At 39.1% G+C, this 21743-nt stretch overlaps 1 protein-coding gene across 5 annotated transcripts in view; it reads right to left on the bottom strand.

Annotated features, from left to right (window-relative positions):
• Positions 1-389: 389 nt before the first annotated feature.
• Positions 390-21743, bottom strand: part of LOC129363332 (BAH and coiled-coil domain-containing protein 1) — a 72187-nt gene continuing 50833 nt past the window's right edge. For 3 of the 5 annotated variants that reach the window (XM_055035366.1, XM_055035369.1, XM_055035367.1), the window contains exons 11-29: positions 20446-21378; positions 18691-18860; positions 18210-18346; positions 17913-18026; positions 14360-14477; positions 13820-14054; positions 13520-13711; positions 12459-12632; positions 12016-12296; positions 11708-11788; positions 10464-10590; positions 10000-10114; positions 9501-9576; positions 7069-7177; positions 6880-6993; positions 5577-5738; positions 3622-4862; positions 3277-3513; positions 390-3167 (exon numbers count right to left, since the gene is read on the bottom strand). In XM_055035366.1, coding sequence (XP_054891341.1) covers positions 2958-3167; positions 3277-3513; positions 3622-4862; positions 5577-5738; positions 6880-6993; positions 7069-7177; positions 9501-9576; positions 10000-10114; positions 10464-10590; positions 11708-11788; positions 12016-12296; positions 12459-12632; positions 13520-13711; positions 13820-14054; positions 14360-14477; positions 17913-18026; positions 18210-18346; positions 18691-18860; positions 20446-21378 — 4826 coding nt within the window. In that variant the 3' untranslated portion in view covers positions 390-2957. The remainder of the gene's footprint in view (positions 3168-3276; positions 3514-3621; positions 4863-5576; positions 5739-6879; positions 6994-7068; positions 7178-9500; positions 9577-9999; positions 10115-10463; positions 10591-11707; positions 11789-12015; positions 12297-12458; positions 12633-13519; positions 13712-13819; positions 14055-14359; positions 14478-17912; positions 18027-18209; positions 18347-18690; positions 18861-20445; positions 21379-21743) is intronic. The other 2 variants (XM_055035368.1, XM_055035371.1) reach the window with 1 other exon arrangement.

Below are 21743 nucleotides of genomic sequence, written 5' to 3'. Positions count from 1 at the left end.
AGGCCTATTGTATGATATTCTTTCACCTCTACTGCTTTATTACTAAATGCATAACTTTTTTGAGATAATAGTTCTCGAGGTTGGATATGGTGCTGCAACAAAACTGTCTCCATTGACAGTGGACTACAGAACTCACATTGTGCCTTGCATTTTTTTATACCTCTTACACTTTCAGTTTGTCAGGTCACAAATGCAAACATCATTGTACTAACGTATTTGTAGGATTTTCTGTGAAAAGACAACACAAAATACTTAATGGAGGTCATGAAGAAGGGATGTGAGTGTATAAAAATGTTTTGCAAATTATTTGAAAAGTATCATGTACTTTTGCATGGCATTTTCACCAGTACTCCTAAATGAAATGAATCGTAGCAAAGACCACATAATTACCACTTGTATTTAATAAGAAATAATACTACAATCTTAATAATGCCCAAATATATATTACTCTGTGTAGGTCTACCAAATGTAATCCCAATAAAACAAACATTAAAGATTGAGAAAATGTGAAAACATTTCTAGGGTTGTGAATACTTTTGTAAGACACTAAATGATTTCATTGATTCTCAAAGGCTTAAATAAAACCATCAGAATCAATAAGAAAAACAATTTGGCAGTAAGTAGACCTTTTGTAAAATAAAAAAAAACTTGCCATTTACACAGGCTCTTTAAAATTGTTGTGTGAATTGTTTGATTATATTTTCTTACATATAAAGAAAATCATTATTGCAAAGTTTTACCCAGATAAACCCTAGCATCCAAATATTTCACTCCGTTTTAATTGCAATTTATGACCATTGCTTTCTGCTCGAATAACTTCAATGCACAACAAACAGTAAGATTACTGTTGCATTTTTTTTCCCAGATTCTTTTTGTTACTAGATCGCTTAATCAACAAAGTTTTAAAAACAGCAGGGGCAAATTTGACAGAACAAAACTGGTTTTAACCACAATGTGGTGAAGGAAAATGACAGCAGTGATAGCAAAACAGATTTACTACGAATAAAGCAAAATAAAAAGAAAGGGAAAAAAGGCATGTACAATTAATAGATTGTTTTGTGGATTAGACGAATCCAGTGTTGCTTTATTTGTTTTCACTAGATGGCCTCTATAGGACCAGAATGCAAATGCGACAGCACACAAAAACAAAGAAAAAAAAAACAACAACAAAAAAAAAACAAAGAAAAACAAATTACATTCTCATAAAGCTCTCTTGGCATGGACAAACAGCAAACTGACAATAAATAAAATGTTGGCAAACAAAATAAAACTTTCAACAACAACAACAAAAAATACTCAAGCTTGCATATCAGACAAGACAAAAATAGAAAAAAATGTACTTGGCACAAATTAAATAAACTTTTCAGATTGAGTGAACCTATTTCGTCCATTGCTTTGTGAATCTGATTGTCGTTCACAGTTAGCAGTGAGATTGTGTATGGACTGCACAAAATAGACATAGATGGCGATGAGAATAAAATAATTAATTTAAAATTGTCAACATCTATCTTTGCCAGTACATTGACCTTCATTGTCACATCCCTAGAAGAGGCCTTTTTATGCATATTTTTGCACTGAAAAAATCTGCAGGTACATGTGAAACAAACCATTGTCACAATGCAGATTCAATATTTATGCACACAGTGGAGGACAAGTGCTCTTAAAAATTACCAGTGATTTCTGATCTGAATTTTGCACAAGTGCTTCAGTAAAAGAATTTAAATAAAGGAAATAAAATTTCTAAAGACACTTTGGTATTTTTGTAGGCCATGATGTGCTAGTCTATGCTATGAGGAGTGCAACACTCAAACGCATTTTCATTGAAAGACCCAGTTTTTTTTCGTTTGTTTTGTTTATTTATTTGTGTGGACATGATTATAGTGATGCTAGGACACTTATCGCACACAAACATAGTCTCATAATGGTACACTCATTTTTGACCCGTGACAGCAGTCCGATGGGATCTGCCTTGTGATAATGATCCATGATACATAAATTAAAAAGAAAAAGACATTAAAAAAAAAGAAAAAAAAAATTTGTAAAAATGAAGTGACACTTGAAAGAAAACACTTTTTTTTAACAGGGCGATTACTTTCTTTGAGAAAGTGAGTCTTCTCCTGTTACAGATTAAATCCTTCTGCCTCCGTCTGTGCTCTCTTTTTCTTGGGTCTCTCTCAGCAGGGCATACGCAGTGCAACACTAATCTCTCCAATCTCGACTCCCCAAAGCAAAGGGAAAAAGAAATAACACAATACAATGTAGTCTACACCCATATAAAAATAAATCAATTGCAAACATGGAAAGATACATTTCATATATACAATAAACTCCTATATAAAATAGCTTTTATGTACATATAGACAAGAGACAACAATACATTAACTGATCTGTACAATGTATACCTGAACAGTTAAGACAGGCGAGAGGTACTGAAGTGTATGGCTTGATTGGGGAAGATTTCAAAATATTTACAGACATTTTTAACTTTACACTCTTTTGCCTTTACATGTTTTCATCTTCTCTGGAATGAAAAGGCATGAAGACGCTCCATGTGCCTTAAGATTTTCTTCCAATGACTCAGACAAGGCCAGCCTTTTGAAACGTAGTCAACAGTGACGATTTGGACCTTGTTTTAATTTGCACAATCCAGTGCAATCATAGCTCTCTTTCTAAAACAATGGATAAGAGCCAGAAGTAGAAGTCTTAAAACCAGTATTCAGTCAAGAAAGACCGCTTTTAAAAAAATAGATTCATTTTGGAATTGAAACACCACTTGTTCAAGTTTCTGATCCCCAGGAAGACCCAGAATTTTATAAACGCCAGAATGCTCCAGTGTGTAATCGCAGACAGCCCTGCTTTGGTGACTGATGTTCAGTTAGTGGACCTTTCAGACTCACCCATGGCATCGTTTTCTATTCACAAGCCTTACTCCTAAGAAGTCCTTCAGTAGTGTCAATTCAGCACATGATAGAAACCCCCTCTACAGTGACCAGCTGACCGGTGGTGGGGTCATATGTCCCAGCCAGGTAGTACAGGTCTGGATAGCTACTGTTTGGCTTCTGATTCCGAGTCAGACACTCGTAGTCCTCCCTGCTTACAACCCGGCACTTATGAGAGATTGTCTGGACATCGTTCTCGTCCTCGTGACACGACTGGTAAAGGGCGTACTACATAGGAAACACAGACACAGCATGGTGATGTTTATTAAGAATTTCAATTTCACTAGTATTTTTATTTTTGTTTGACAAAAGTAAGTCTTATAGAGTTGCAACATACCTTGCCATCACGATGTCTCTTGCCTAGTTTGGTCTCCTCAGGGTGGTAAAACCATTTGACTTTGACAACCATTCTTGAGGTCCAGGATTCCCAGAAATTCTCGATTTGACCCACATATGGGAGATTAGGACGTCCAGCCGAGAGGAAAACGGCACAATCACCAACTCTGACAGTATCTCTTCCTCTGACAATAGCCTTGTAGAAAAGCTTTCGGGCTTTGCCCTTTAATCCTCGTCTCTGTGGAAAATTAGGAAATGGTTTGATTGCATTATACGTCTTTCCCTCACGTATTTTCTACAAAGCAAGCTTGGTGAATGTCGTAAAAATGTGAACAACTGTTCTCACCTGTGTAGGGTTTCCGGCCCACCTCCACATCTGCCGGCCAGCCAGGAATGCAGATACCTTGGGTCTCGGAATAAATGAAGTGTCATCTGGTAGCATCCGTGGTTTTTTCATGCATTCCTTTGCCGGTTTAGAGACTGCAGCCATACATTCCTTCCTCTTTAAGGGCTTGCTGTTGGACAACTGCTCTGATGGGCCTCCTTTGGCACTGGAAACAGCAACAGCTTTGGCGACAAAGGAATGCTGCCGAGATCTTGAAGAAGTTGAGGGTTCCGCAGATGGGAGCAGTCCCTGGTGAGAGGACAGGCAACTTTGGAGCATCAGTGCCGAACTATCCTCATCATCTGAGCTGTAGGATGAATCGTTGTCTGATGAACACAAGCTAGAACTGGAAAGGGAGCCTGAAGAGGAAGAACTTGAAGAACCAGAAGAGGAGGAGGAGACAGAGAGGCGAGAAAGAAAACGACCAGGCATCCTGAGTCCTCCTGTGGCTGCAGCCAGTGCAGCCCGCCTCCTCTCTTCCTCTTCCTCTTCATCATCCAGGTCAGAATAGGAAGGGTGGCACTCTCTGTGAGAACTGAAGCCCATATCACCATATTTCTCCTGCCGCAGAGAAGGAGAGGGCTTTCTATGTGGAGTGATTCCTTTTAGGAGGAGTTCCACTCTAGAGGCACCACCTTTCTTGTTGTCTTTGACCAGCAGGACTGGGTGAGAGTATGCCTCAGTTTTAGGCATACTGCTCACACTGGAATATTCGCTTTGCAGCAGCAGTGCCTTGCTGTTCTTGGTCTTGGGAGATGTCACTCCTTCATGGTCCAATTTGATAAGAAATTCCTGTCCAGACTTTCTGCTCCTTGGTGCAACCATGTCATCTTGCCTACGCTTCTCATTGTACATGCCAGTCCTGGAAACCATAGATAAACCGGGTCCTGCCCCTGCAGACTGAGAACAGAAGGAGGAATAGCCGTTTGCAATGCTTCTGAAAGAGTCCACCTCAAAGGAGCTGCTGCTGAAAAGGCCTTTGGTTGGTTGGGAGATCAGAGACTGCGTTTGAGGAGAGGAAAACAAGGCATCCTCCTTTCCTCTCAAGGCCTTCCTAGGTGTCCCGTTAAACTGAAACAGACTGTCAGCAGGTCTCTTCCGGGTGTTACCCAGTGAACTCCAACCCAGGAAAGCTGGAGGATTTTTGTTGGCATTTTCTGCTTGTTGCTGTTTTTGTTTCTTCCCTGAGCCTTTTGGTCTCCCTAGAATAAACAACAAAATGTTACCTACATTGTGTTTAAGCAAAATATTGCAAATTACAACACTGCTGCATACACTTTTTTATAGTTTTTAGGGATAATAACTTAACTAATTCAGCAGAAACTTTACACAGGGTGGCTTGTATATGGATGACAATATGTAATAGATGTGTAATAGATGACAATTTTAATGGAAATGTTGCAAACTGTAAATTGTTCCAGAGAACTGAAATAATACAAAACATTTCACCTGGGATTGTTTATGATTTGCTTTTTTTTTTTAACTTGTAGCATCAATTTGGACAAATAATTCTGCTGGCGATTAACTGGACTTTATGTGAATACATATGTAGAAGAGGACAGCAATACCCCACTGCTATTGCTGTGTGATGTTCACAAGAAATTTTCAGATAGTTTTTAATTTTAAGAACAGTTGTGCAAAATTTGACAGCAGATCCACTGTGTTGACTTTCTGCACAGTTGATTACACACAACTTATTTTGCTTAATGCTGCTCAGTTTGCTTTGATTCCGTGTCACCTTTGGTTAATCATCACAAGTACTTCCAATCCCACATTTACAAGTGTGTTGCTAAAACCAGTCATTGAATAGAAGCTTAAAGCAACATGACTTATGAGTCTATCAGCAATAAAAAGGACTTTGGCTTCACTTTGCAGCAGTTGAATAACATCTTTTTCTATTCAGAATTAAATCTTACCAGGTCTTCTTTTGATAACAGTTAAATTTTGGGTGTTTGACAGAGAATTGGTGGAGCTTAGTCTCTCAGAAGGTCTGTCACTGATTGGGGCCTGCTCCAGACTGGAACTTCTCTTGGCTGACGTTCCACCTGGTGTCAGCAGAGCAGGAGAAGACTCCCCACCTTAATAAGGGATTGTAAAAAAAAAAAAAAAATGAAAAAAAGTAAGAATTTAATGAAAAAATATAGAAAATTACATGCATTGCAAATGTAATTATGGTGAAATTTTTTGTTTTAAAAATTGTGTACGTAATTCAAAATAAAGGGCGTGATTAAACTTTCACAACCTTTTCCATTTTGGTATTATTTTTAGTAAACAGTGACAGTGGAATCTGTGATATGTGATTTTATTTGAATTCAATAAAGAGACCTCATATACAAAAGGTGCGCAGTCACAACAAAACTCAACAAGAAGCATTTTCCATCCAAATCTTCTGATGTATCAATAGTGAAAAGAAACCTTATATTGTTTTTCTACAATAAACAATAAATCAACCACACACACATTGCTAAAAATACAATACAAAAGGGTAAATGTGTTAACGGCAGCAAAAAAGATATGTTATATAAGTAATTTAAGAAGTTATGTGTGATGGGCAAACGCAATTAAGCAACCGGTTGAGGTGACCATGCATGATTATTTATTCTTGCGTACACACAGTCACACATACATTAACACAGACGCATATTAACGTGCCAGGTGCATATCCAGCCTGTGACACATTCTTTTTTGCTGATTAAAATGCAGCTTTCTACACTACCTTTGTTTATATTAATAGACAGAGGCATAAAGTCTGACATACCTCAGCCTTGCCTTTTTGTTGGCACACTTCCACATTGATTTATAATAACAGTGTGTAAGTGTTGTAAAGAAGTGACAGATAAAGCACAAATTGTGTATGTAAGTATAACTACTTGTGAAGTCTTTCTATGCACCTCTCATTTATACACATTGAACTCGCATTATAAGGTCTTCTTCTCTCTATATGTAACAAGCTCTCATCACATGTATTGGGTATATCTGTGAGTCAAGTCAGATATTTATTTCCTAGCCTGAATGTTTTATTCCATACGTATTGAATTTATTTGTGTGTATGACCTTTCTGAAGTTAATCCTACACCATTATTCAGAGGGAAATCCAAACAGATTTTTATGCATGAAGCCCCACATAGTTTATTTATTTAAAAATAGCACTAGAAAGGGTGCTCTTTCTTTTTTTAATGATAACTGTAGGAGCATTAATTACAAAACAAGACTACCCACATTGGATCTGATATCCTGGAGGAAGAAGTCGGATGTTTGGGAGAGAAATCTTCCCCCGATCTCCATCATCAAACTCGACCATCACTCCTGGCTTCCCCTCATCAACTGAACCGCCTGCAAGAGACAAAAGTGCTATTTTGCTGCTAAATAACTATTCACATTTAGTTGAACATGTATTTATTGTCTCACCTCTGCAAACGTAACCCGGGTACAGACACCGTGAGCGTTCGCTCCAGTAAGCACACACCCTAGTTCCATCACTTAGCACAGCTTCAGACTCTGGTCGTATATCCAAGACCTTGAAAGCAGACCAAAAGCATAATTAAGATTCATTACAGATTGCAGACAACGTCCTCTAACAAAGATGTGAATGCATACACACACTCACACATACAAACAGTGTGAAAGCAATGGGGCATTGTGAATGGACAGCCACTGTGCCACATTTCCAAGCGGTCCTTATCTCATGCCAACGTGCCAGTCAGAGCTGAAAGGAGCGGAAGCCATGATGCAGTAAATCCTGACTTGCTGAGTAATACTAAAGAGGGTCTGAATAGAGGGGTTGTGATTGCAGGTTGCCAGATCCTCCCTCCAACAATGCAGCCAGTCTCAGCATCCGCCGCTCACTGGGGGCCCTTTCAGGTCGCTTTCATTTACTGTTGCCATGGTGAGGGACCTTTTGACTGATGAGGTGTGGATGTTAGAGTGTGTATAGGGGGCAGAGGGTGGTATGGGGATCAGTAAAAATTGCGGTATTGGTGTCAAAGTCAAATAAATGGCTTTTGGACACATTTAAAGTGGAAGTATGCCGTAATTAGAAGCAGCTGTTCTGTGGTGAGTGTTTAGATAAGAGAACGGATACCAGAGATGCTAAGTTCTAAAATCACAGGAGAGTTAAAAGTGTAAGAAAAAAAAAACACTTTGATCCACTAAGCTCCAGTAAGCACACTTACTGGAGTCCATTGTCCAGTTGAAGCCTGGAATTGTTTAACTAAAACTGGAAATTTTGATTTTGCACCCATTAAAAACAGTAATAAAAAATAAATAAATGTAATGCCAAAAAAGAAAAAAAGCCTTAACATGCAGGTATATTATAACTCATATGTTATAACTAGAATGCTACAATTTATACAAATATAATTTTAAGTACTATAAAAAAAACAGATACAGTGATGTGATGGTAGAAGACGTGTACATGCAGTTTTAGTCTGCATGTACTTAGCCTGCATGTGTACTACTGTGGTTACTGCTCTTTAAAAGGCTCTGAGCAAATAATCCAAAAAAAAAAAAAACATCGTAGAACTGATGAGAATCTGAGGAATTATTATCTAAGTCTCTGTGGAATTTCTAGCTACAGCAGACAAGAGTAAAATTATGTCTTAATGATTGCTTCAAACTACATTTTTAGAAAACCAGAGAGCCCAAACACACTTCTAATGAAATAATGAAAATAAGATCAAAGAAACATGAAAATTTTCCATAAGTTTAAGTTGAAGTAGAAACTTACTGGTGTCATTTATCAAAATTATATTTAAAGAAATAAAAATAATGGAAAACAGGTAGATAACACAAATGTCTGTCCTGGTAAAAACCAATAATAATGATGGTACTTTATTGCACATGTCTTGGACAACCTAAATAAATGGCTTTTGGACTGCAAATAAGCAGTTAGTTCTAATAAAGTCTTTACTTATTTTAGCTCTTCTACACATTATGCTTATAAGAAAATATGTAATACACAAAGATAAAAATACTCTTGATTACTCAAGGCAACTGAAAGCAAGTTTTATTTCCTAAAGAAAAACAATGAAAAAAAACAATGATGTTTTACTTTTTAAATAAAATATAAATATAATAATTTGAACATTCAGTAACATGAACACAATTGATTAAATAATGAAACAGAGGAAATGTTTTTCCTTCTTTTTTGACAGAAAAAGAAAAAAAAAATTGTTTCCCTGTAATTCGCTGTAAAAAAAAAAACAATTATGATCACTCCTGCACAGCTAATGTGACCTTTAAGCAGTTTCCTGTATTCTGATTACAAAAAAAAAAAAAAAGACACTAGGCAGTTTAAACCCTACCCTACATATTGACGTTCCTCCTGTTTGGATATTCTATTGCATAGCACCCCTTGACCCATTTGGAAATGCTGAAAATCTACCACCTGGAGATATGGTCATTGCTTGTTTTGACCAAATGCAAGAGACCACCATTGTCTCATTAAACATTAGTCCTTGCAATAATAAACACAAATTTGCACTGTAAACTCCATTTGCATTAAAACTGGTCCAAAAGGCAAGCTCGTGTATTTAAGAAGATTTAATGTTAACAATGTCTCGCATGTCAACTTGAAAACAAGGATATACCCAGGTGTTGTGGGGGATTATCCCACCCACAGCTTGGTTTAACGGACATTCACAGTCATTCACACATAAAACTACAAATCCTGTCCATCTGTCCGTGTCCAGTTTATACGGCTTCAGTGACTCACAGAGAGAGGAGGAGGAAAGCAAAGAGACTAGTACTGCTACAAAAAGGTTACCATTGTTCAAGAAAAATTAACACAAATGACAGGAGATTATTGTTTTTTGTGTTCTTGTGCAGTGAGGTAAACTTACAGCTTCCTTTAGCAACTGCTCCAGTGAATAGATTCTTGGTCGGTTTCCCCTTTCACCGTCGATAACAATGCTAAAGCTAAATGAAAAAGAGCACGGCAGAGAGAGAAAAATAGACATGGTTATTTTCAGAGGCTTGTATTATGTTTGCCTGGCTCCCATGTCATATGTTACTCCCACTCTGCTGTTGTTATAGCATTTCTTTGCTGCCTGAGCCAAAGGAGTGATATTGATATTTAGAGCTTAGTATGAGATACTTTTTTTTTTTTTTGCAAGGAAGAAAAACACACAGATGGGGATAAAAAAATAAACTAAAAATACTGCTTGTCCTCTCATGCAAAACTAGTGTTTTGTGCCTGGTCTTAAGAACATTTGTCTACATGAATGACATTTGAAATGATTTTTTTGTGTGAGTGTGTTTAACTGGAGCAATTTGTCAAAGTTATGAGAAAAATTGGCATTTTATTAACTTTTTGAAAGAGACACTTAATTTTCTACTTACATATCTGGAATCTCCAGAGTGTGAACCCTAGCAGCGTACAGAAGCTCATCCTCCTTGGAGATCAGCACCTTCAGTCCATCACATAAGTGTTCTTTGGTCAGGATGCAGTTAGGAACTGTACAGGAAAGAGCAAATTGAAAAACTTAATCTTTTAAATGTCAACAAAATATACAACTTCTAAAACTTTGATTCAAGATACAACTGAAACCAGATATTCGCCTGTGGTGTATAAAATGTCACGTTGACTCTTTTTCCCTCTCAATAACTGAAACTACGTCAAATAAGACCTTCCAAACGTACTTCAGTTTGGTAAAATACATCATTGGGAAATCAAAATATCATCGTAACTGACCTAAGACAGGAGACAAGTAGCCAGATAATGAGGGAAAGGAGTTATCTGTCTTTTTTTACAGTGTATGTAAATATCTGGTTTCATCTATATGTTTTTTTTTAAGTCTTCTAACTTTTCAGGTTTCTCTTGGTTGAAAGACCATGGTCCTCCTCCTCTTCTGAGAAGCTGCTGCCGTCTATCTGAAAGCCCTCGTCAGCCACGAAACTTTCCAGAAGTCGACTTACAGCTCGTCCCTTTGACTGAAAAGATACAACAAAAAATAATCAAAGAAAAAATAATATTCAATTTTATTATCATTATTATTATTACCTTTAATTCAAGATGAATCAATGGGAATTGTAATCTCTTTAAAAAATTATTTTGCAAAAGAATAGCAACCAAGATTGGCAGCAGTCCACACAGTTTGCAAAACACTCTCAAGAAAAGAGAAAAAATAACACCACCATAACTATGAGAATAAAAGGATTCCTCAATTTAAACATTTACAGGCAAATGATTCCTTCTCAAACTCTTTAAGAGGAGTCTTAAAAACATTAAGTGACAACAGCACTTTTACGTTAATGTTTCTCTGTACCTGGTCCAAGAAGATAGAGCATAAGACTGAAAAGATTTATTTTCAGGTTCAGTTCGGATTTTATACTTCAAAATTAAAAGTAAGTTCTCCCAATGAAGAGAACATCCTCCGGTGGCTTAATTTTTTAAAATAGCAGATCACCAACTAAGACAACAGAAATCCAAATATGCCCTTATAAATAAAAATATGCCAGGGATGAATTTCATGTGTAGCCAAGATCATCCATCCAACCCGGTCATGTAATGTGCAATGATGTCTAAAACCTTTTGAACCTGTCAGAAATCTGTAAGTTTCTTTATGAACAACATCCAGCAAATGAAAACATTTAATAGAAGCGTACATGTTTAAAATGTCACCGTAGTCTAGTACAGAAATGGAAGTAGAATCAATCATTTGTTTTCTAACTTCAAAAGATAAACCAGGTTTAATCCTGAAATTTTCCCTTTTACCACAACAGGTCATCCTCCTTCATCTATTCCCACATTTCCCCCTCTCCACATGTCTAATCCTCTTTTCTAACGGTATAGCCCAGTTATTCAACATATGCTCTACAAAGAATCATCAACAAAAAATCCTAAGAATTTATAGTGTGAAAATGTTTTAACCTTCAAACTTTCAGCTGTAGTAATTACTAGAAAATGGTTACTTTCTGGAAGGCACCTAAGATTCATCTGCATTAAAACAAGCTTCAAGCTCTAAGTCGTACAATAAACTATATCAAAATGTTGAAATGAAGTTTGCATTTTGATGCTTCTATTCAGTGGATTAAATATGAATGTTACCTGCTGGTCCATGCTTTTTTGTCCTCTGCTTCCATCATCATTCTGCATAGAAGATGCTCCGACTGACCAGCAGCTTCTCCGCTGATGAAATCAGTATGAAAACAGACATTAATATTTTGTTCAATGATTCCTGGCATATACTTCCCTAAATGAAGACTATCTTGCTGTTCTTTTAAGATATTAGATTTAAGTGCTTACTAAAACTCTTTGGTAGGGGGTAACTGCGTCAAGGTTGGCTAAATGTTGTGCATGGAAATGACTATTGCTCCTGAATCTCCATTTGATGAGAAAAAGTCTAGTTCTCATACCTTACTGATTGCTCCCCTCAACATTGTGCTCTTGCGTGTCGCCCTCTTCAGCCTCTCACTGGTTGATGGGAAGGTGGCCATTCCAAAGGTCTTCCTGTAGCGGTTGCCTCTCGTCCCGAGGCTCCCCCACCTGGATTCCTTTGACCTGGGTCCACATGTTCTCCTACCTCCTTCAGGCCGCTGGTGTTGGAGGTTTTTCACAGCGGGGCCAATCCCCAACCTATTCTTGGGTTTCTTCTTTATTTTGACCTCACTCTCCGCTACTGATAGAACCTGGGACCCTGCATTGTTCAATTAGAGAGACATTCAGTCCAAACTCACAACAAATTGTAAAGAGCACTCAAACACTCATTCCAGTAAGGATATTGAGAAATTGTGTTGACTAATAAAGTTGTGATTGATAAAGATCAAGGCATGTGATGCGGTATCACATGAAGACTCACCATACAGCTCTTGCCTCTGTTTTTTGTTCCTGGCCTTCTGATTGGCTTCCAGTTTCACAATAGATGAAGGACTGGGGCCCATCATGGATGAGCCTGAAGTGATGTCTCTTCTTGATTGACTTCTGAAATCTTGACCTTCATCTGTCTCATAACTTCCCTCCTCTTCTTCATCTTCTAATGGATAAAGCATAGATCGTGCCAGTTTATTTTAAATGTACGTCTTAATAAACTCATTCATTTCAATTATAACAACAAATATTTCTCCTTGCTGCACTTTGTTTCACAGTACTCCATTAGGTCTTTAATACAGAGTTTAATAAGTTACAGAGATGATATATGAAGTGCTTCAGTGGTATTTCCTGGTGTGAACCTACATGTGTGTGTGTCTGTGTGTGGGGGTGTGTGTGTGTGTGCGCGTGTGCGGGTGTGTGTGTGTGTGTGTGTTTTTATCCTGACAGCTCTTTGACCCAGTCTGCAAGTCTCCAGGCTGTCAAAATCTCTCACAGCCAAGTATCCACAGCTGTGGTGGCACATCTAACCCAGAGCAGGCAACAAGGCCAGTCATAGAGGTGTTAGATATCCACAAACACTCCAGGCTGTTGCAACATTCATCAGCACTTTTTTTTGCACGGTCCATGATTGGTTTTAAAGTAATTTACAAACAGAAAAAATGAGTTCTGGTCTTTGAGATTCATTGTGTGGAGTACACTAAACACTCCCACTGGTCGATACGCCAGTAGGATTTTTTGTTTTTGTGCTTTCACTATAAAAGCGTATCATGCACTTCGCGCACTGCAGAATTTATTTACTCTTTAATGATTTGCTTTTGTTGCATCATATAATAAAACTATCAACAAGAGGTACAACGGATGCAGCGTTAGAGTTAGTTAATCTCTAACTAAAACTTGCAAAACATTAAATTTATGGGTAGAAATAAATTAAGCAAGTGAAGTTAGCTTGTCTGAGGATAGGCTTCAGATTACAGGACTAAATAGAGAGAAGATGTGTTGTAGTGAACTCTAAAGAAAAAGTTTAAAAGAATATACCAAACAGGTTCTCACCTTGGTCAGAGGAGTCACTCTCAGCAGAGGAGCTTTCCTCCTCCTTTGCTGCTTCCTGCCTCTGACCACGTAGAACCTTTGATCTGGCCTGGTGAAAATAGGAGGAACCTTGTGCCTGCGTGGATCCTTTCTTGCTTCCATGCCGCGCCTGTCCTAACCAGCTTTCTTGGGTAGTACTGTCCACACTAGCTCCTGTGCAGTTCGCAAAAAACAACCCAAAGAAGAATATTGACATTGTCGGCAAACAACAATGTGCCAGCAGGTAAAAAGGCCACAGGTACAATTAACTAAAGTAGGTACCTGTATCACTTTGTCCTCCCGACTCTCGCCTGGATTCACCTTTGATTCCACCCTGACTCCTTTGTGCATGCTTGAGGTTTAAGCTGCAAGGTGAACCTTCCTTGTCCCTGGAGCCTGTTCCTGAGAGATTCCTTTTAACCGGGGCCTTCTGTTTAAGCTGAGCCACATCACCAGCCAGCTTGGAGCTGAGCACGCTGTGAACACTGCTTTTTCTGCAGCCCTGTGCTTTTATCTGCTACAACAGAGAGACATGAGAGAGACAGAGAAAGCCAGTTACACTCCCGCTTACAGCAGCCACAAAAAGCTTCTGAATGTCAGGGCCCTCATTTGCACATGCACTGAGAGGAAAACAGAACAGCAGAAGCCTCAATGAAATAGACATTAATATGGAGAGCAGCGGATTTGACTCCTGAGGGTAGTATCTAATTAGAAAAAGTGTGCAACAAAGGAATATATCAAATGCAAAGTAACAAAGAGAGTGGCCTTTTTCATTTCTAGCTGCACACAGGACAAAAGGGAGTAGGACAAGAGGACCCTGACCTGTACAGTGCTGATTCGCTCAAAGCCTTGACTGGACAGCCTCTTCTTCCGTCTCTGGGTCTCTCCTCCGCCCCCTCCCAGGTCCTCAGGCGACGAGCTGAGCCCCACCCCCGCTGACCTGCCAGTCAAAACATGAGAGAGACATTTATCAGAGGAGAATGGAGTTAGTTTGAAAGAAAAATAGGACGGTAGGACATTACAGATAAAAACACAGTTTCAGTCACATCTTTGTGGTATCTAATAACAGTGCTCTCTGTGTCTGGTTCACAGAATCACAAAAAAGGACAAGGAGGGCTCAGCGTCTCAGACACTCTTGAAAAACTGGTTCTAATAAGCATTGCTGGAGAGCAACATGGTATAGGAGGCGTTATAGCTTTTAGAGGAAAAGCCTTTAGGACTTTTAGAAACACCATCTCTTAAAAAGCTGATGAAAGTATTTTTTTCTTTTTAAGTAAAATGTATTCAGCAGTACAAGTAGGTTTTTCATAGCACTGAGAAACACAGAGAAGCATCACAACCAAACCTTTAACAATCAGCAATGGGCTGGTAACAGCATTCAAGTAAATTAGTGGTTTTAAAAAGCAATCACTTCAAAACCAATAAAATGTTTTCAGAACCACAAACAACTTTGAACACTTTTTTTTCTCCACAAAATTGCTTCTAATGAGAATAGTAATAAAGGACCAAAACAACAAGAGTTTTGTCTAGAAGCATAAAAGTACAAGCAACACTCCTCCTTCCATCTGTACACTTGTGTCCAGCTGGCTGAAAGAAGGCAACTTATCACTGTTCACTAAAAGAAAAACAATGCCTTTTATTGACCTAAAGTGGATGACTTCATGTCAACAGTCCTTTGGTGGAGCTTTTTTTTGCATTACCACCTATCAACAATTGTGAGCTAACCTCCGAGGAGGAAAGTGGTGTTGTAGGCTTTTCACATTGTTCTGTTGATCGAACAAGTCTGAATTTCCACCAAGTCCAAAAGTTTTTCACATTGCACAGTGATGCTGACTGTAAAGAGGAGATTCTATTGGCCACTGCAGCTCCTAGTTTGTCTGGGTCATGTCACCTACCCTACCCTGTCCTCAGATATCCGTAGGCAGTTGTTGCTGTGGGTAAAGGGTGAACAGAGACCACTTGCCAGGTTAACCTGGAATCGCTGCAAGGAGATTGTCTGCTACTTTTTCCCCTCTCTTAAGAGAGGCGCATTTGCCTGTTGTGAGTTATTCCAGTTGTTAAGCTCAAAACAGTCATAAGATTTAAACTAAAAGTGGACTTATCAATCCTCAGCTGGAAATCTTCAAGTAACATTTCTTAAGCTGCTGACTGCAATATCAGGCTGGTCTTTATTCTAAATTTTTGCTTAACTCTCTATATAAAAGTAGTTCTAAAATACATCATCACACAAGCGCAATATATGATTAGCTATAATAAAGTAAAGGTTTTGAAATGTACCATATATAGCAAATTTTATTTTGTCTTCATATGCATATTGTTTCACATAAAACATGCATTTAAATATGTGGGTGAGCATATTCTGCTGAAATAATGTAATTAGCAAATGCATACATGCACCTGTCCTGTATTGAAACAAAAAAGGAGAGAATTTATGTGTTTGTGTGAGTTGTTTTTTTTTGTGGAAGTGGGTAGTTTGGCAATTGGACTGTCTTCGTTTCCCACTGACGGACTGAGTGACAGAAGTACCAGTGATTTGTGAGCTGTCCCTGTGAGGCAAATCCTGCCATGCCTTGCTCTCTGCTGCTGACAAACACAACATGACACAGTGACTCCCATCTGTAGGGGGGCTTTAGGGATTGAGCATGCAGTGGCTAATAAAAAGAATTGATAGGTGGGGTTCACCAGCAAGCACTGATAATAATAATAATAATAATAATAATAATAATAATAATAATCCAGCCCTTTCCCTCTAAAAGCACTTAGAAATAAAGCAAAAAAAAAAAAAAAAAACATTGAAACTTTGCAGTAAAGCACTCCTACATATATAATTGCACAGATTCATATTCAGCAGAAGGATGCTTGAATTGAGCAAACAAAAGCAAATTAAAACTTCAGGGTTGCCTTGAAAAGAAAAAAGGTTTTGTACAAGTGAGGGATATTCAGAAGTTTACTATATTCTGACCTGTACAAACAGTATTCCTGTCCTCTCTATCTCCCCTGGCCTGTTACCTTTTCATCTTGGTGTCATTGCCACCCGTCATCAGTGTCCCCTATCTGATTACTGTTTGCATAGTGAGGGGGCAAAGGTGCACAGGCGGATCCAAAATGGAAGTGACATTGCAGAGGGTCAGCTGGGAACACTGTGGACTGATGCCCAGAAAGCACAGAGAAAAGGGGGGTAGAAGATGGAGAAAAGAAAATGCCATAAGGTGGCCTGTTGTGTCTTAATTCCATGTAAACCCTAAAGACAAGGCTCATTAAAGGCTGTTTAGAAACCATTCAGAATCGTGGTTTATCAGATCCATGGTGGCCACTATCAAAAACTTATACTGCGCTTACAGAAGAGAATGTGTTTTTTTTATTTTTCTGACATTTCCAATTTTATACGTTAAGCCGTTTGAGAGTTCAAACGGCTTAACATTTGAATTCTCAACGTTAAGCCGGGTCCAAAGGGTCCAAAGGGTCCAAAGGGTCCAAAGGGTCCAAAGGGTCCAAAGCAAAAGGGTTGCTTTGGACCCTTTTGTGCAAAGATGCAAATGCCATGTCATATTCCTGTTGCCACCCTCAAGTTCATACAAGTAAAAAAAAAAAAAGATCCCAAAAGTTGGATGGTGTTCAAAGACCCACAGTAATAAAGTGTTTTCAGTGTTATTATGTGTAGCCTGCCATATCTGACAGTGGCTTTCCTGCATATTCATTCTGTGTCACACCTTCACCTCCAGAGAGTTTGTCTTTATCATTTGACAAAAGCACTCAATTTCAGTAAAAGTCCCAAAAGTGTTCGTCAAACTCCACATATATGTTGGTGATGAGATAGAAAAGGGTTATGGCATCATTAAAGAACCAGTTAAGAAGAACATAGCATTTAATGGATGTTATACATATTTAACTCTTCGCTACTGGTCTCCAAAAATCAGTCTAATGTCCAAAGGCTGTCATGTACGTTTGTTTAGGAAATAGTAGACAGCAAAGAATCATCGATTAGTAGCTTTTAGAAACTCTCATCAACTTAAAAATAACACACAATCTGGTAACCATTAAGTTTGGCACCAGTAGTTCTGCTGACGTGTATCATTTCTTAACATTAGGTAAATATAGTTGAATTAAAGGTTGGATCTTAATTCTTTTTGTGTGTAAGCAAGACAATGTTTCTGCAACTGAAAAACATTTTAAGACACATCAGAGTCAGGCATACCAATAAAGGTAACTTATATGTTGGTGTTTATTCAATCAATAAGAGTTCAAATAAGAAAGGGGGGATTCCTAAATGCTCCCATGTCCTGTTTATGCCAGCGAGGGAGATCTCTGGTTGCTGGTGATTTCATTAAAGCTTTGATTACAGTCGGCAAGCGGAGATGGACTGATTTAAACTTACTTGACTTTCCTTTGGCCCTCATTTGAGGACACAGGACCCGTGGTTAGGGTGGGCTTCCTCTTCCTTGGACGTCCAGGCCCTCGCCTTGCAGGACTTCGAGGTGTTTCCTCCTTCCTGCGTACACAAGAGGATACAAACACATAAGAAGGGAGAGGCACTTGCATTCAAACCATAAGGTGCTATTTGTGAAACTCTAAATATAATCCTCTCTAAAACTGGAAGCATGCTACCTTAAGTTTTATCCAATTTGACTGAGTTTGCTTGAAAAGCTGTGAAGCTTTATGGAAAAAAACTCACTGATGATCATGCTTCCTCTGAAGTTTGGCCAACTCCTTTTGTTTCTCTTTGTAGCGGCGTTGTATATCTGCCAGTTTTACACGCATTTCAAGCTCAGGGCCATCCATTGTTTCCATGCTAACTTTCGCTGGGCATACCTGAAGTACACAGAGTAAAAAAGCAAATATAAGAGATAAAGCTTGGTATTTGTTTTATAACTAATTTTTTTTACAGAGTTAACAAAAAGAGTGTGACAATGCAACCGAATGAATTTCCTTAGATAGGAAACCTTTTAAACAATTTGAATAAATAACTTAATTTCACTGCATTGTTTGATATCTAGGAGAAATTTGGAATATATTTAAATCTGTCTTTTTGACAGATTTCTTCTGAAAAGTGCTTAAAGATGACAGTTGTAATGAATTGACTCTATATAAATAATGTCAATTAAAAACTGACAGAATTTAAATTAATGACCTCCTCTCATCAGATTCAGCCTTACCGGCTCATTACGAGGCGCCCAGCTGAACTTTCTTCGTAAATTGAAGATCCGACGAGCTGAGAAGCTTTGCTGTGGGCCAGTTTTACTGCTCTCCTCTGATTCTTCCTCCAAGGCGCGGGCTGTCGCCAAGGTGGCAAGACTTTGGAGATCAAACATGAGCAGGTCCTCCTCTGTAAGGAAACAAAGGGTGAATGTTTAAGCTTATTCCATTAATAGTCATATTTTTATCGAAATCCGTAATCATGGTGTATCTAGGCATGGTGCATGAAGGCTACCCCTTGCGGTCACTGAGAGAGAAGCAAAGTACACACTGGACAAACAGGTGGGCATAATAAAACTCACTGACAAATGTAACTAAATCCTATTTTTGAACCACAGGAGGAATAGCATAGAGAAAACCAAGGTATGGATGGAGAAAACATGGATGAACCAAGACTGGTACTCTTACTGCAATATTACAGTAGTAACAATACTGCCAAAAAAGCCAAAACAGACTATTTTTTCTTTTCTTTTCTTTATTTTGCGTTTGCATCTCTTTCCTTGAATGTGCCTCTAAACTGACTTAAACTGTCAATGTTCTACCCTGGAAATGATGTTCCTTATTCTGTAATCATGATTCTTTTTTTTTTTTTCTGAGCCCTCATAAGGGAGCAGTTAAACACATTTTATGTTGTGGTTAATACAAAACATTCTTTTGTATTGATTTAAAAAACACAGTGCTTTGAACAGTCATGAGAATGCTTTTAAAGTCTCTTTAAACAATAGGCTTTAATTAGCGAGGCAATGCTCAACGACTTGAAACCATGTACTGCCTTTGTGACTGAAAATAAGACTTTTGATAACACGTGTTTGAGAAGAATGGAAAATAAACTGATGTGCCTCCTTTTTGATTTAACTGTGTGCACGTGTGGAGCAAATGCAAAACCACCTTGCCGGATGGCGAGACAGTGAGATAGCTTCCTCGACTGGACATGAGAGAGGCAGCAAGAAAGGAGATGCACACTCTTTCCTGTGTGCACTGCAGTGCTTTTTCTGCTTACTCTCTTGACGCTTCTGCATCTTTAAAACCAGGTTTTAAGATATAAAAAGTGCTTTTAACATGCAATAGATGAGCAACACAAGGGAAGCATAAAGGGAGCCTCTCTGGAGTCATGTTAAAGAGAACAAAAAGAGAAAAAGGAGGAAGGGTAAGAAGTGTGTTGCTGTTTCTATGTCAATGCCTGTCAATACAACTTGAACTTTTTCACATTCTGTCATGTTTCAGCCACAAACTTCCATTTCTTCTGCTAGCGTTTTATGTACCAGAGCAACAAACAGTAGCAAACGGTGTTGACTAAAAGGAAAATGATGCATGATTTTTAAAGGCATTTATATTCCGTTTGTTTTGCAGCAGCTACAGCTGCAAGTATTTTGCAGTGTTTCTCAACAACCATTGCACATTTAAAGATTTCTTTTTATTTATTTTTTCCCCCCAGAAAGTTCAACCTCACTCAGATTGGATGATTGGATAACTTGGTGTTCAAGTCATGCCACAGACTTACAATTGAATTTAGGTCTGGGCTTTGCCTGGGCCAATCCAACACATGAATGTTTTGATCTAAATTCTTCAAATGTAGCAACAGAAATTAAAAATGTATAATTTTCTTTTGCGTAAAAGTTATAGGCCACACCTATAAAAATTCATTACCATGTGTGATTGTAACAAAATCAAAACAGAAGTACTGAGTGAGTCATGCAAGACCCACTGTCACTCACCAGGGCTTTTTCCACAGATGTGCTTCATCTGCTGCAGCTCCAGATCTGCCAGCTCACTTAGAAGCTCCATGCCCTTGTTGGGGGCGCACTGTGATAGCACAGTTGATGGCGTGCTATTGGCAAACAAGGGAAATGGGGGTACATCTGTGCAAAAAGCAGCAGCAATCAGCAGCTCCAGACTCCAGTAGCAGGGCACATAAGGTTTGCAGGGCACAGCAACAGCTTCTTCGGCATTGCTGCAGGCGGAAGTTGAGGCAGGCGAAGGACACAGAAATTCCACTGCGGCATCTTCTGGGGTCATCTCATTCTCTTGCTCGCTCTCCTTTGCTGCCTCTGGCTGGGGGCATGGCGACTCATAGACAGCAGGGGAAGCGGGGTCAAGCTCTATTATGGCAGGCAGCTCTGACTTCTGCTCTGCATGTAGGTTGACCTTTTGATCATGTAGCACCTGACTCTCCTCACCCACCGCCTCCTCATCGTCTTCCTCCTCTAAAGTAATGACAGTATGTGGCCCACTGGGTTGCTCTGTCACAAGGGGAACTGGGCAGGAAGCCGTCTCACAGACTGAGCTCACAACTGGGGGGCAAGAAAGCACATCTGCCTCAGGTGAACGCAGTTCGTTGCCCCCCTCCTCTTCAGGCACATAGTTGGCTGCTGTAACTGCGGTGACCTCCACCTCCTCCCTCAGTTGTAGGGCTCTCTCATTCATGCTTTCCTCCTCTCCTGGCTCCACTTCCTTGAGTGGGAGTGGCATGACTGGGACCTGGCAGTCTAACTCCTCCCCTAAACTAGCAAGAGACTGGGGAGCGTGCTCTGGAGGTTCTGCTTGGACCGCTTCCAGGTCGGCCGGTTGAGCCAGGCGAACATCTTGCGGGGATGGTCCATTTCTGTATCCCAGAGCAATGGCTGGGTATGTATATCCCGGAGGCAAATCTAAAATCAGACAGAATTATGAATAGAAGGTGCTGAGGACAATTATTGCAAGCTTTTCTTTTTGTGTGCAGAAGTGAGCAACAGCTTAATGAAGATGGTCTTCGCTTTATCTCCCAATGGCGGAAAGGGGCTCAAAGAAATCTGTGTTTAATTCAAAGTCTGCCAAGCCTTTGGTTTATCCACTACACTAAAAATTCCTCTGGCATGCAGTAAACATTAGCCAGACATTATAATGATGAAAAGAGAGTAATGGCTGAGCGAGGTGGGGGACATAGCTGAGGTATTTCTTGGTGATTACCAAGGGAACAATGTCCCAAATGGCTGCCGTCAGCCATTTTCCTGAGTTGTTGAGTCAGTTGGGGGCT

This window comes from Poeciliopsis prolifica, unplaced genomic scaffold (genome assembly GCF_027474105.1).
Source record: "Poeciliopsis prolifica strain line A6 unplaced genomic scaffold, Auburn_PproV2 SCAFFOLD010, whole genome shotgun sequence".
NCBI classification, from domain to species: Eukaryota; Metazoa; Chordata; class Actinopteri; order Cyprinodontiformes; family Poeciliidae; genus Poeciliopsis; species Poeciliopsis prolifica.
This window is presented reverse-complemented; position numbering and strand designations above follow the sequence as displayed.